This window comes from Bos indicus, chromosome 17 (assembly GCF_029378745.1).
Source record: "Bos indicus isolate NIAB-ARS_2022 breed Sahiwal x Tharparkar chromosome 17, NIAB-ARS_B.indTharparkar_mat_pri_1.0, whole genome shotgun sequence".
NCBI classification, from domain to species: domain Eukaryota; kingdom Metazoa; phylum Chordata; class Mammalia; order Artiodactyla; family Bovidae; genus Bos; species Bos indicus.
In genome coordinates this window covers 3,840,168-3,853,868 of record NC_091776.1, presented here as the reverse complement: position 1 = coordinate 3,853,868, position 13,701 = coordinate 3,840,168, and the positions used below count along the sequence as shown (strand labels likewise).

The 13,701-nt window shown below is 50.7% G+C and overlaps 1 protein-coding gene and 1 long non-coding RNA gene across 4 annotated transcripts in view; one reads left to right on the top strand and one right to left on the bottom strand.

The window, feature by feature from the left end:
• Positions 1–750: 750 nt before the first annotated feature.
• Positions 751–9,316, bottom strand: SFRP2 (secreted frizzled related protein 2). Its single transcript, XM_019977992.2, has 3 exons — positions 8,598–9,316; positions 6,134–6,214; positions 751–1,930 (listed from the first exon to the last, which is right to left on the bottom strand). The coding sequence occupies exons 1-3, from the start codon at positions 9,094–9,096 to the stop codon at positions 1,626–1,628; spliced, it is 885 nt and encodes a 294-aa protein (XP_019833551.2). The 5' UTR covers positions 9,097–9,316; the 3' UTR covers positions 751–1,625.
• Positions 9,317–9,364: 48 nt separating this feature from the next.
• The window catches only part of LOC109571013 (uncharacterized), a 249,137-nt gene continuing 244,800 nt past the window's right edge, over positions 9,365–13,701 (top strand). For 2 of the 3 annotated variants that reach the window (XR_011561071.1, XR_011561070.1), the window contains exon 1: positions 9,365–12,063. This is a non-coding gene — a long non-coding RNA (uncharacterized lncRNA). The remainder of the gene's footprint in view (positions 12,064–13,701) is intronic. The other variant, XR_011561072.1, reaches the window with a different exon arrangement.

Genomic DNA, 13,701 nt, shown 5'->3' with positions numbered 1-13,701 from the left:
AGCACTTAGAATGGGGCCAGACATGTAGCAGATGTACAGTGCACATTTGTTGAATAGAGATGTGCCACCCTGCTCCTATAATCCACCCTGGATTGAACAGAAGACAGAATTTGTCATCTGAAAGACCTGAATTTCAGCTCTGAATCAGCCTCATGTTAGCCTTGGTGCCTAATCCCTTTGAGCCTTAGTTTCTTCACGTGTTTACTAGAACTTCTCTGGAGCCTCCTAAAATAAAACAATGAAGCATTTGGATGGATGTATGGATGGAAGCCCTTCTCATTTTCCTGTTCTCTTTTCACCACCCCCTCCCTACCTACTGCCTTTCAATGGGTGCTCTTCAAACCATGGCTCTGTTAGAATTTAAGTGGGGAAAGAATGAACACTGTTGCAATAGTGATTCTTTTTCATTATAAAAATCTGCAGAAATGAAAAGCACAACGGCCAAGCTCGTGAACCTCAGATTCAGGCTTGTGTTGCCACCAGGCTGCCACTGGATGGCTGAAACCAGACCAAAGCAGGCAAACCTCTGCCTCCCTGCAGGGTCTGCAGTAGTAGAATCTGTGTGGGGTGTGAGACACAAGCAGGGGCCAGGGGATGGGTGGTGGAGAGGTGAGGTGCTTTCTGAGTCACACAGGAAATAGACACTTCAAACCGCAGGAGGGCTGGGCCTCGGGAGGAAGGAGGTGATCACTCTCATTCAGCTCCCTTTCCAGTTCCTCCCACTGAGAAGACAAGACAGAAGACAGGGAGTTGGTAAAACAGGATGTAAAGTTTATATACAAGAATATAGTGTTTATCTGAAATATTTACAGTGTTGGTTAAAGCAATATTTTTACAACTTTTTGGGGTCAACTACTATGTATATTACAGGTAAGCTACAATGGTTTAATCTGCAAAATTAAGTAAAAAAGTGTTTTAAACAAAGTTTAAAGTACTCGGGTCAATCATAAAATTGGTCTGTTTTGCCTTTTATTTGAAGAACTCATGCTACGGTGGTTAATGTGGTTTTTATAAATGGAAGTATTCTACCTGGAAATGCAAAACGCAATACATGCTAGTTGTTAAGTTCCCAGCAGGGATGTTAAATGACAAATGACTTGTTACACAATTCAGGTGCTGAGTATCAGGCTGCAGCCGAGAGAGGTGCTGAGATAACAGCCAGCTTTATCTCAACCGGGTTTTGGACCCACAACAGAAAAGGGAAAGTTCGGGCCATACAGAAAAGTGAAGCTGTTTGCACGTTAAGGCAACCTCAGTGGAAACGGACCCAAACCAAACCACCAAAAAAATCAAGCCAGAGTCACAGTTGCACCTACGTGAAATAGTTCTTAACTGACCTTTTTAAAAACTTCATAAAAATCTTGTGATTTTATTAGTTGGAATATTTCTACAAGATTTCGGTGGATTTTTCCTTTATGTGAAGACACCTATCTGTTCCTGAGGCCTCCTGGGGCCTTATAACTCAGGAAATGCTGGGGGTGCAAACGTGCAAAAGGCAAGGGAAGCCGCTCCAGGCCGGAGCCGGAGCCGAGGGACTGTGCTTGGGAAACCACGCTGAGGTCCCAGAGCAGCGGGGGCGGGTCGGCGGGGCCCTGGGAGGGGTCCGCAGCAAGGCTGGCCTGGGACTAGCACTGCAGCTTGCGGAAGCTGCGGGAGATGCGCTTGAACTCTCGCTGCCCCTTCTGCCACCGCTTCACCGAGGTGATGACCAGCTCCCCACCCAGCTTCTGCCCCATGACCAGGTAGGGCGCGTTGATGTCGTTCATCTCCTCACACGTGCACTGCAGGCTGTCTTTGAGCCACAGCACCGACTTCTTCAGGTCCTTCTCGGACACTCCGTTCAGCTTGTAAATGGTCTTGCTCTTGGTCTCCAGGATGATTTTCGTGTCTCTATTGATGTAGGTGATCTCCTTCACTTTTATCTTCAGTGCTGCGAACACAAAAGGGGGCAGGATCACTCCAGTGATAAGGAGGGCATAAATCCCCCCCGCGTGTCCTAGACTCGCCTGGGAGAGGGAAGAGGAGCCCCTTGAGGTTGACGGGGGCCGCAGGCAGGGGGTTGGGAGCTGAGGGCAGCAGGTGGCTCCATTTCTAAAGCCTCAAAGCATTGATCGAGCACTTTGTTTCAAACCAGCCATCCTTTAAAAACTCCCCTTGTGGACTCAATTGATTTTCCCTCCTTGCCCTGTGTTCCTGTGTTTGTACGGAGGCTGCATGTGGAGTGTGCTCTCCTAGACAAATGACTTCCCCTATTGGAAAATTCACCATGAAAAGAAATGCCTGACTTAGGTGAAACACGATCCTTCTGTGGCTGTAAACTTTAAACTCAATTTATGACGTCGGAGAGGTTTTTGGACAAACCTGTAAGGAAATTATATCACACAATCATTGTTTTCTAAAGAACAGACTACAGGGAAGGAGAATTGATCTTACAGCTGCATTTGATTTGGTAAAGTAACTTGGAGAAAAAATATCCAAGACTCTTTTTAAGAGCACAACATGTTTAGCTGTAAAAGTGTTTTTCTGAAGACCTCATCCTCATATGCTATCATTTGCCTGTCCAAGGCTAAGGCATTTACAGATCATATATGCACTGCTTCCAAGATGGATATGTAGACTCATTAGAATGCTAAGACCTAAGGTAAGTGGTTTACTATAAAAGACACATTTTATAGTCATGAACAGTATGCTTGGGGAAAGAAAACCCTACAAACATACATGCTGGAATTAAATTTCAAGACTCCATGAAGTCAGGGAAGGGATAGAATTTTAAGGTTTACGGGATCATCTAGCTAAGCTCTCTTGTTGGTACACCAAGAATCTGAAATCCAGAGAAATTCAGTGATTTACAAGAGGTCACCCAATTATGCTGTGCCCTAGCTGAGCCTAATTCTCAGAACTCGAGTCCCCAAACCACTGGGATCTCAGCCACAGTATCAAATCTCTTGTCCTGGCTGGTGCATTCACATGCTCAACTATAATGTGTTAAAGATTGTTCCATAGAGATTATATGCAGGTGTGACTTCCTGACTCTGATGGAGTTTAGTGCATTGTTTAAGTTAGTAATAGAGGAAGAGGTTTTTTGGTGAGAAATGGCTGCTCTGGAGATTTCTTTCTTTCTCTGTCAGAGGAATTAGACTAAGTTGGCTTTTCCAGCCGAGCAGGAAACGACTGAAGCTCAGCCAGGTAAATCAAGCATGCTGGGACTTGGCCAACCACTGTTTGTCTGAGATGCATCTGGGTCATAATATTGGGTGCTCAGGGTTTTTTGTGAGATGAATCACATGGCAATGTCACATGGTCCTATGGCCTCGGCCTAAGGGCTGGGAGTGGGGAAGGTATATGGTGGGAGAAGTGATTATCATGCTACCTGGGACCCTCATCAATAGCACAGACAGAGCATGTGTGAGAATTTGCCTGGTCAGACTAAACATTCTTGAGCCCAAAACATCAGAAAAATCATCACTTTTAATCAGAGGGAAGACTTATGACTCATCTTTCTCTAGCTATGAAATAACTAACTTTTTAAGAGCTTACCATGGGAAAACTTCAGATGTTTCCTTCCTGGGTTTTCTGATGGGACCAAATATAGGGAATCAAAGCTCTTAAGTAACTTTTCGTGCCCTGGATGGAAGGTATGAGGGGGTGATGCAGGGTGTGTTGGAGACAGAGGTGATGATATTGGGTTGGCTAAAAAGTTGTTTCCATAATACGTTATAGACAAATCTGAACGAAGTTTTTAGCCAACCCAATACTGTCTGGACCAACAAAAGGTTGCATACAGAGGCAGGCAGTTCTGATCTATTCTTTCTTCACCAGTACTTCCCTACTGAAATCAGGAGGTCTTCTCCATCTTTCTTGTCCTCCAGAAGTGCAGTGGGGAGATTGTCATGCTTTCATGGATGACTCAAGTTAAATACATCAGATTTCTACCTTGTTCCTTCTACCCTTTCATTACTCCCCCATACTACATAGGTGATGTGGAAAACCACTTATAAACCAGTATAGGACTCACCCCATACAATTTAAGTTTATTATCCCCCTTGGGACAAAATGAACATGAAGAAATAGAAAACAAACTTGTGAGGTATCTGCATGTGTGCTACCATAAGTGCAATGACTTCCAAGTTGTTCCAAGGTAAGAGAAAGAGAACATTGGGACAGACAGACAGACACACACACACACACTTTTTTTCACAGGTCTTGATGCAGCATCTTTAGGAAAGAGATCTTATGTAAGGTAAACCACTAAGCAAGCAGGTAATGTGTGTGTGTGTGTGTGTGTGTGTGTGTGTGTGTGTGCGCGCGCGCGCGCGCACGCGCGCATGCGCACACATGTGCCTGAGCCCTAATTTCAATTTTTTTGGAGCTTCACTATATCATAGAAGTCAGGAGAGAGATCTGTACTAAAGCTAGTGCAAAGGCTGTAAGCTGCCAGAATAAAATGCCATACATTTTTATATGAACTTTATTTAAATTATATTTTAAAAATTTGCCCTTAAATCCTGAGCATGGAAGCTAAGAACCGTGTTTTGGGTAAGGCTCTGGAGCTTTGGGATTGCTGCTGCCAACATGCCTGGCCATCTCCTACTCTGAGAGTTTTTTGTCTTTGAGTATAGACATCCACCCCCATCCAACCCTATCATCCACTTGTGGCTTTTGCTGAGTGGGAGAAGTAGCTCAAACTGAGTTGCCTCCTTCCTTCCCCTTCCTCAGCTGTGTGAAGCTTCTCCTATAGCTATGGATGTCCTAGGAGTAGCTAAGGTTAAGCACAGGACCCTTCCTGGAAGTGACCTGGGGTTGTAAGGGGCAGTGATTGGTGGTTTCCAGAGTTTCAGGGACCTGGCCAGGTCTGAGACTTCTGGCTGGTAAGTTGTAAGGCGAGGGTGGGATGTTATTCCTCCACACTATGCACTGGAGTGGTTTCTGACTCCAGGGTTTAGCTGAGTATGTAGAAGTGTTCCTAGAGGTCTGTTAGAGTCTGTTATTATTTGCTAGGACAGAGACCACATCTGTTTACCAGTAAGTTCAACCTTCTGCTTGAATAAATACTTTTAAAGGGCATCAACCCTCAAACGCACCAAGAAATGCCTGCTCTTGGAAGAGGAGGAAAGCATGAATGTCTCAGGAATCTGGGTGAAGTTCTCTGCCACCCCAGCTCTGAATTTAGTGCTGATCTTATGTCTAGCTGGCTCCTTCGATCCCCACAGAGGCTGAAGGACTCAGAGGAGGTGCTGCTGAAGCTCTGAGTGGACAGTCTCCTCTTTCCTCTTAGAGTTCTCCCTTAAGGGAAGTGATTTACACACCATGGAACTTGGGAGTCCCTGAGCACTGTGTCATCACAGCACCTTACATGTATCTTGCCAAAGTAAATTCCTAGCTTTTTTCTTTTCCAATTCAAGGAAACTCTTTCCACCAAATTATTAACTAGTACCTTGGATATACCCACGGACAGTGCAATACGAGAAGCAGAGCATCATGTTTGGCACTGGACTAAATTTCTATTTGGGGCCAACTTAATGTCTTGAATCTGTTTTACTGAGGCTAATATTTACATGTTTCCATCCCTGGGACACGTGTTTAAGTGACTAAAAGAGAACATGGGCCAGGATTATGCTTGCTGGCAAGAAAAAGCCAAAGTGAAGTGAAAAATGTGCCATTTGAAATTCATGATATGAACAATTCTCATTTATTTGATTGTTGCTTAACAGAGCAATGACTCTCACCTAAGAAAAGATATAATTCAATACAAGATAGTTAATGTAGAGAGGAAACTAAGATAACCTGTTAGATGATTAGCTCAAGGAAAGATGAGCTGTGATGCTATTTTACCCAAACTTTATCTAGTAAAGGGCTTCCCTTGTGGCTCAGCTGGTAAAAAATCCTCCTGCAATGCAGGATATCTGGTTTCTATCCCTGGGTTGGGAAGATCCCCTGGAGAAGCGAAAGGCTACCCACTCCAGTATTCTGGCCTAGAGAATTACAGGGACTGTATAGTCCATTGGGTTGCAAAGAGTCAGACACGACTGAGTGACTTTCACTTTTACTTTATCTAGTAATAGTAACATCTTAATGAATTGTTATCTTTAAGCTGTTCTGGAAAATAAAACTTTTGCTGGTGGTGTTTACTTACCAAAATCATTTTTACAAAGTGTTTCCATTATGTCGTTGTCATCTTCGTTTTTAGTTTTGCAGGCTTCACATACCTTTGGAGCTAGAAACGTGAAAAATTAGTAACTTTGCTTGAAAGGAAACAGCAGATGGCATTTGTAAACAACTCACTGGTAGGGGCTTCTTCAGGCAAGAGGAACAATTGTCCTGTAAGACCCCTAACTCTGCCTCATTTATAAAGAGGGACCACTCATGCCTAAGAAAGTGTCCCATGCCTCCCTTTTTTTTTTTGACAGGCAAAAATGCCTACATACTGTGTACAGGTATTCCCAGTGGTGGGGTGTGGGGGCGTGGCTGCAGGTAACTGAGACAGGCTGTAGCTTTTCGCTCTTCCTCCCACTCCTGGGACAAACACAGTCTCTGAAAAAGTTAGCCCCAAGGCCTCTCTGAGGAGAAAGCACTAAAAGACCCTTGAAGGATTTTGGAAAACTAGCAACCACCAAGGATGGCCAAAAGATCATCTTTCTCAGCTGCAGGCCACCAGTGCAGCCTGGCCTCTGCTGGCTCTTCAGCCAAGCTGCTTCTGGGAGGGGGTGGGGGGATGGAGTCATCTTGAGGGAGTTTCAAGTCTGGGCTGGGCGAGGTGGCTAGTGTGGTAAGGCTGCATCTGAGCTTCCCCTTCGGAAGCACACGTCACTAGCAGCTCCAGCCTGCTCTACCTGGGCCTGCGTCATCTCGTGCTTTCTGCCAAGCCTGTGCTTGAGTTAGGCAGCATTTACTTCACTGTTACCTTCCTCCCTGGTGCAGGTTCTTCTTTCCTCTCTTTGCCTGTTTCAGATGCTTGAAAACAAGCAGACAAAACAACAACAAAGCCCAAACAAACAAAAACCCAAAGCTTTTCCAGAAGCCAAAGTAAGTTGAAGCAAACTGTCTCAGGGGTCTGACCAAACCCAGGAACGTGCACTAGCTCAATTATGAGATAGCCAGCTAACGGCTCTTCTAGAAGAGTCTGATTCCTTGGGAAAAGGGAAAGAAGAAAACATTCATTTTCTCTCACATATAAATGTACTAATACTGTCTTTAAAATTTAGGTGAAAGTTCATTAATATGAAATTGCGTTTTCACAGGAAAGAAAACCTGTATGACTCATTTTGGAAGTTATTTATCAATTTGGAGAAAGTGCAGAGCAGATTTTGAAAAATGCAAACTTTTACTGTGAAAGGGGAAATTTTTTTTTTTGAGAAATGTAGTATATAAAGTTGGTGCAGATTGTGAAAAATAAAAACAAAAGCAACATACATAAAACTGCCCTTAACTTCTCTCTCTCAAACAAAATGAAACTTTTCCAATTAGGAGCTCTAAGAATGTATATAAAATGTTACTAACCTGTATTGGTTGGTCTGTGGTATATGTTGGACAAATGTTTGAAATATGCCAAACATTTGCAATAAATTATAAATCTAACCAATAAGATGATTGCAGACTCATGGTGCCTGCCAGGAAAGATTGCTAAGCAACTTTGCATTTTCTTTAACTAACGATGGCTGTAGGAAAACAATTAGAGATTGAAAGGGAGATGCTGCTGGAGCCCTGAAAGGGATTAGGAAGCCCCCTTTCTGTCCCGGGGGACCTAAATCAGCTCAGACACATTGTATATGTTTTCCTTTCAGGAAGAATATCAAGAGCCCATGAGGTTTTCATTGCTTTGATGGTTTCTGCGCAGGAACTCCCCCTCTGTTTTCTAAAAAACTTGGGAAATTCTCTTTTGCACGATTTTCTCCAGTTAATTAAAACCACTCCTAAGATAAAAGCTGATTAGTGATAGAAAAATGAGTTCTGGAGATTCCCTTTGTGCTTCTTTCTTGGACACCTGGGCACTTACAACCAAAGCTGAATTTTCAGCACACATGAGCCAGTCCTACTTTTTATTTTCAAAGCCTGAATGGCAAACAGAGAGTGCCTTAAAAGACTATCTGTTTGCACATTTTGGCGATCGTGGCTGTAGGGAATGTCCCTGCGTCTAGAATCCTGCCCAGTGGTAAAAACGTGCTGCGTGAGATTCAGGCCAGGGTGCTCTGCCCAGCGTGCTCACCCGCCAACTCCTCCGCGGAGGGCCACTTCCAACTATCTCAATTGCGGCCCCCGTGCTAGCATCTTTTGAAAGAATGGTGCATGTGTCTACAAAGAAAAGACCTCTTTCAGTTCTACATTTTCTCCGCACCCCCACCCCGCCCGGCGCCTCCCTTTTCAACTGTTCCTATGAAAGAGCAATTGGTATAACAGGGGAAGGGAATGAGAGACTTGGGTGTGTGTATATATATATATTTTTGGTGTGTGTGTAGGGGTGATTATCTCAGTTTTGTCACGCTGACAAATCAGGGCAAGGAGAGCGTCTGCCCCGCCTGGGACTGGCCCCCTGTCAACGCAACGGGATGCGGGGTCTTCGTGGAGCTGGTGGTGGGGGTGTAATAAGGAGGAGGGCCTACCTTCCTCGGTAGCCGGCAGGAGGTGGTCGCTGCTAGCGAGGGGGATGCAAAGGTCGTTGTCCTGGGGGAAGCGGTCGCAGTCGAGCATGTCGGGCCACGGGAAGCCGAAGGCGGACATGACTGGAGCGCAGCGGTCCTTCACCTGCACGCAGAGCGAGTGGCACGGCTGGATGGTTTCGTCCAGGTCGTCGAGGCAGACGGGCGCGAAGAGCGAGCACAGGAACTTCTTGGTGTCCGGGTGGCACTGCTTCATGACCAGCGGGATCCAGGCGCCCGCCTGCTCTAGCACCTCCTTCATGGTCTCGTGGCCCAGCAGGTTGGGCAGCCGCATGTTCTGATACTCTATGCCGTGGCACAGCTGCAGGTTGGCCGGGATGGGCTTGCAGTTGCTGCGTTTGTAGGGGAAGTCGGACTGGCCGAAGAAGAGCCCGCGCGCCGAGCCCAAGCAGCAGTGCGAGGCGAGGACGATCAGCAGCAGGGAGCCGGGGCCCTGCAGCATCGTGGGTGCGCGACCCCCCGGGGGCGGAGGGAGCCAAGCCGGTGAAGCGGAGGCGGCGGGGGCCGGAGCTCTTCCCGGGTCCGCTCGCAGCGCTTGGCGCGGCTCCGGGGCCTGGAAATCAGCGCCGAGACGCGGGGCGCGCGAGGGACTGCGCGGGCGAGGTTCTGCGCTGGGCTCCGCGCTACAAGCCTGCGCGCAGCTCCAGGTGGGCTCCGACCGGGGGGAGCAGAGTGAGCCGCAGCTGGGGCCCGGCCAGAGTTTTCTTGGCCTTTTTTATGCAAATCTGGAGGTGGGGGGCGGGTGGGGGGAGCAAGGGAGGAGCCAGTGGAGAGTAATCCGAGGAGGGTTGGTCACTACTCTCTGCGTCTGGTTTTCCGTTGAGAATGCCCCTCACGCGCTCCCTGGAAGGAAATTCTGGCGGCGCCCACCGACCCCTGTTCCCCCCCGCCCCGCAGGACGCTGCCAAGCGCGCGCTCTAGGACTGCTGTGAACAACAAACAAACAACAAATAGAAGAGCCTGGCAGTTGCGCCCCAACAGTGAGCGTGCAGGGAGCGGGCTGCGGGAGATGGAGGGACGCGAACGGCGGCCTTGTGGCCAAGTCCCGAGGGAACGCGCACTGCACCCGCGAGGCCCGGGACGGGGGTTGTCTGACCCCAGCCTGAAGTTTCTGCTGGGCGCGGGGCTGCGGGGCGGAACTGCATTCCCGGCGGCCGCGAGCCAGCTGCCGGCCCTCTCTTTGTGCCGGCAGTCCACGCCAGGGTCCGGCCTGCCCGAGGCCGCTCGGCGAGGCTGCTTTCCTCTCGGATCCCCAGCCGCGGTTCCCAGTCTGGCCCACCCGTGCAGAGTTCTCCCGCCTGCCCTTTCAAAAGGCAGAGAATTTATACAAGTAGAGTCGTCGGAGCAAAACTTTTGCATGAAAAAGGGAATGTCAATAAAACGCTGGGGGTGTTGTTGTGTTGGGGGTAAGTCTGGAAAAGTTTGTCACTGTGGAAGCGCCTCTACAGATTCTCGTCAGAATCACACATGACTGCCCACCATTTCTCGGTTTGGGAGAAGAGACCTGCCTCCCCTTCCGAAATGAACCGGAAGACTCAAGACCCAAAAGCACCGCGAGCTCTAACCCGCTCTGTACCTGGCGGCGGGCACTCAGGGGTATATGCCTTCAGGGCACAGTTTGGGAAGGCTGGTGCTGGGCACAGAGGGCTGGCAGAAAGTGCGCCAGGTGGGCAGGCAGGGAAGGGGTAGGGGGCAGGGAAAGAAGCTCTGCCTTGACACCCACGAAGCCTTGGCAGAGGTCGCTCCTTCGTCCTACACAATGCCCGCGGGCACCGTGCAGGGCGCCAGGTGTACGGAGGCGAACCAAGAGGTCGGTCTGGGCGCCCGCGGAGCTGGGGACTCCAGCTCGAGGAGGACTCCAAAGAGTAAGTTCACAGCTGTAACCCGGGCTAGGGGGCCTCAGGAGGAAGGCGTGTGTGTGTGTTGGGGGGGCTCCTTTCTCCTAATCGCCCCAAGTTTCCCCTTGGGGCTGGTTGATCGTCTCCGCCCCCTAAGCCCCCCTGGCAGTTTGGCGGTGCAGGTCCAAAGAGAGAATTCCCGGAGAGCGGGCCGCCACGGGTCTTTCATATGGAAGGTGGGCGCATTGTTATTCCTTCCCAGCCATCCAGAGCCATCAGTAGGCTCCTTCCTCAGCCTCTCTATTTCCCTCCTTCCGGAAGATGCTTTGGCGGCCTTCCAGGCCCAAGTCGCCCGCCACTGCTTAGAGGAGGGGGTTAATGTGTGGGTGGCGAAAACCCACTTAGTGTTTTCTCCTGGCCGTGAATACAGCAGGAACATCGCCACCTGTAAGGAGAATATCTTTTGATTCTGACCCAAACATCTGGGTCCCTAAAGACCAGTTTGCATCTTTTCTCCTTCGCGCCGGTGCTCTGCAGGGGAAGGGCCAGCCGCGGCAGCGGAAGGCCGCGCTCCTCCGCGGAAAGGGTCCTGGGTCTTTTCGGGTCAAGCTAATAAGCCCCGCTCCCCAGTACAAAGGACTTTGAAAAATAAACCTCAATAAAACAGAAGCACACTGAACCTAGCAGCTGATCGATGCCTCAGTTCTAAGAGATGTTAAGACTTGGGCCCGGGGCTGGGATGATGGCCCTCCCACCTCCACCGCCCCAAGCCCCAACGCCCTCCCCGGGGTCGCCTCCGCTTCTCAGAGGCCCTCGGCGATCAAAAGCCTGGGGAACAAGGAGCTGGAAGCCAGTGGGGGTGGTTCGAGGCGGTGAGCGGCCGAATGCCCGGGAGAGGCTGGGGACCCAGGCGCTTCTCGGCCCGTGCGGCCGGAGGCATTGTTTCGAGAGCCCGCGAGGCCCCACTGGCCGCCAGGGGGCGCCGGGAGCCGCAGGAGGGTCCGCATCGCCGCGGCGCCTACCGTCGCTCTCCCGCCTGCCGGATTCGGGGTCGCTGCCCCTCCGCGCATCCCGCCACCCGCCCCAGACCTCACCCTCGCGGCCTGCGTCTTCCTTTCCCTTCGGCAACTAGTTCGCGCCCGGCCTAGCGCGTGTGCGCGTTGACAGTGGAGCTCGCCGGACAAGCAGATTGCCGGCGAACAGGGGAATAACCTCTTACAAGGCCTGGACGCGGGCGCTGCCCTTCGTCTGTGCGAAAAACGCACGAACACGGACGCTTGGTGACCTTGGCAGCGCGCTTCCCCAGCCCGGGCCTCTGTGCCGCCGCAGAGAGATGGGCGCACGCGGGGCAGCCCGGCGACGCCTTCGGTGACTCGAACTCCTCTGTGCTCCGTGCTCTCCCTTGGGCCTACGGGTCTCCTATCCATGCAATTTATCAAAACACGTCAGAGGCTTTTCTTTTCCACACGGAGAGTCGATGTTACCTTCCTCACCAATCCACAACCCACTCCTCTGGGGTCCAATAAGTGGTTGTCGGTTTTAGGAACGGAAACTATTCGCCCAAACTCAGGGTAAGTAGTGGTGGGTGTCCACTCCTCAGAGGGCCTCCCACCCTCGCCACACACACACACACACACACACACACACACACACACAGACTCACACACACAAACTCAGGGTAAGTAGTGGTGGGTGTCCACTCCTCAGAGGGCCTCCCGCCCTCGCCACACACACACACACACTCACACACACACAAACTCAGGGTAAGTAGTGGTGGGTGTCCACTCCTCAGGGGGCCTCCCCACCCTCGTCTCCCCACCCCGCCCCGAACCACATCCCACCCTAATGCTGTAGGCCTGAGAGCCTGGACTTGGCCCTCTTTTTCTGTTAGTTTTCTGTTGTCGAGGCACTGAAGAATGTTGAGGCACAAAAAAAGTTCCTGTCAGTCTTTCCAGAGCAATTCAGCGGCTTGGTTCAACCTGTAATGGCTGGAAGAGTTTCTGGGCAGGCAGGACCCTCACTCTGATGCTCAGAGCTTCTGCCCTGAGTCGAGGGCGGCGGAGGCGTTCTCCCAGCCCGGAGCCGCCGGACCCCTGCGTCTGCTCTCCCTCGGCGGGGAACCCGGGAAAATGCGTCCCCGCCACGCCAGCCCCTCGAGAATAGATAGGAGAGTAAAGAGAGTTCGGACGAGAGGTGGTGCAGGCAAGAAGCGGGAGAACTAATACTTGTAATAAGCCGACGTCTTAGTTTCTCCTGATCTAGCACCGGTGGAGGGGAACCTCGAATCGAAAACAAGCTTCTTAGCCTCCACTGTCCATACCACTGACCCGCTCTTCCTCTACACTGGGGAGCTTGGCTTTCGACTCTCCTTGTTAAAATGCACGGCCTCTTGGGACTTTAGCCTTTTACACCAACTCAAGAGTGGGGAAGAACGCCCCGCGCCGAAGCCCTAACAGGCCGGCTGAGTGCCTTCCCTGTACCCGGAAATCTCCCTGCCACTCGGCAGGTGGGTGTGATTAGTATCATTTTGAAAAGGAGTAGTCACTGAGGCACGGAGGGGTGAAGTAACCGGAACCGGGTCACACAGCTCGTGGCCCGGCTGCTGGAGCTGCAGGGGCCTCGGCGGCTGTGGGGATGCGCGCGGACTGATCAGGCGTCCGGGGCAGCGCGAAGGTTTGGCTTTGGCCGCGCGCCTGCGGGCTGTGTGGGTGACGTCACATTCTCCTGGGACTAAGTCCCCGGGTGGGTGGGGTTCGCGGCGTCCACGTGGGGGCGCCATTTCCAAAACAGATGGTTTCCCCATGAGGGTTGCGAATCGGCTTCCTTTACTCAGATGGCTCAGTTGAGAGCTATTTTATCTTTTTACACGTTGGGCGTGATGTTTTCTTTTTTAAAAAAATGTGCAGCAGGAACCGGAATTATTTGGTTCTTTCGCTTTTGGGGCTCCCTTGCACCCACCGTTGGGACGCCGACGGCAGCTGGACTGGAAAGTGCAGGGCGCAAACGCGCGCGGGGCGAGTACCCGCGGGTCGGCTCCCGCCCTCGGAGCCCAGCGGGTCACTTGCGGATTTCCGATACCGAGGCCCGGGTCTGCGACAGCAAAGCCTTTGCCTCTCGCCTTTTAAGAAAAGTCAAGGCTGAGAGCGAACAGTTTACCAACTGCTAACCCGAGCTCTCTCGTGTATCTCTTTCTTTAAGATCTAAGGGGT

Excerpts from the sequence above, each read along its gene's own strand:
- SFRP2 (XM_019977992.2), bottom strand. The coding sequence starts at position 9,096 with ATGCTGCAGGGCCCCGGCTCCCTGCTGCTGATCGTCCTCGCCTCGCAC. Across the intron at positions 6,215-8,597 it reads CCTGCCGGCTACCGAGGAAG|CTCCAAAGGTATGTGAAGCC; the intron begins GTAGGCCCTCCT and ends TCACGTTTCTAG. Across the intron at positions 1,931-6,133 it reads ACTTTGTAAAAATGATTTTG|CACTGAAGATAAAAGTGAAG; the intron begins GTAAGTAAACAC and ends TTGTGTTCGCAG.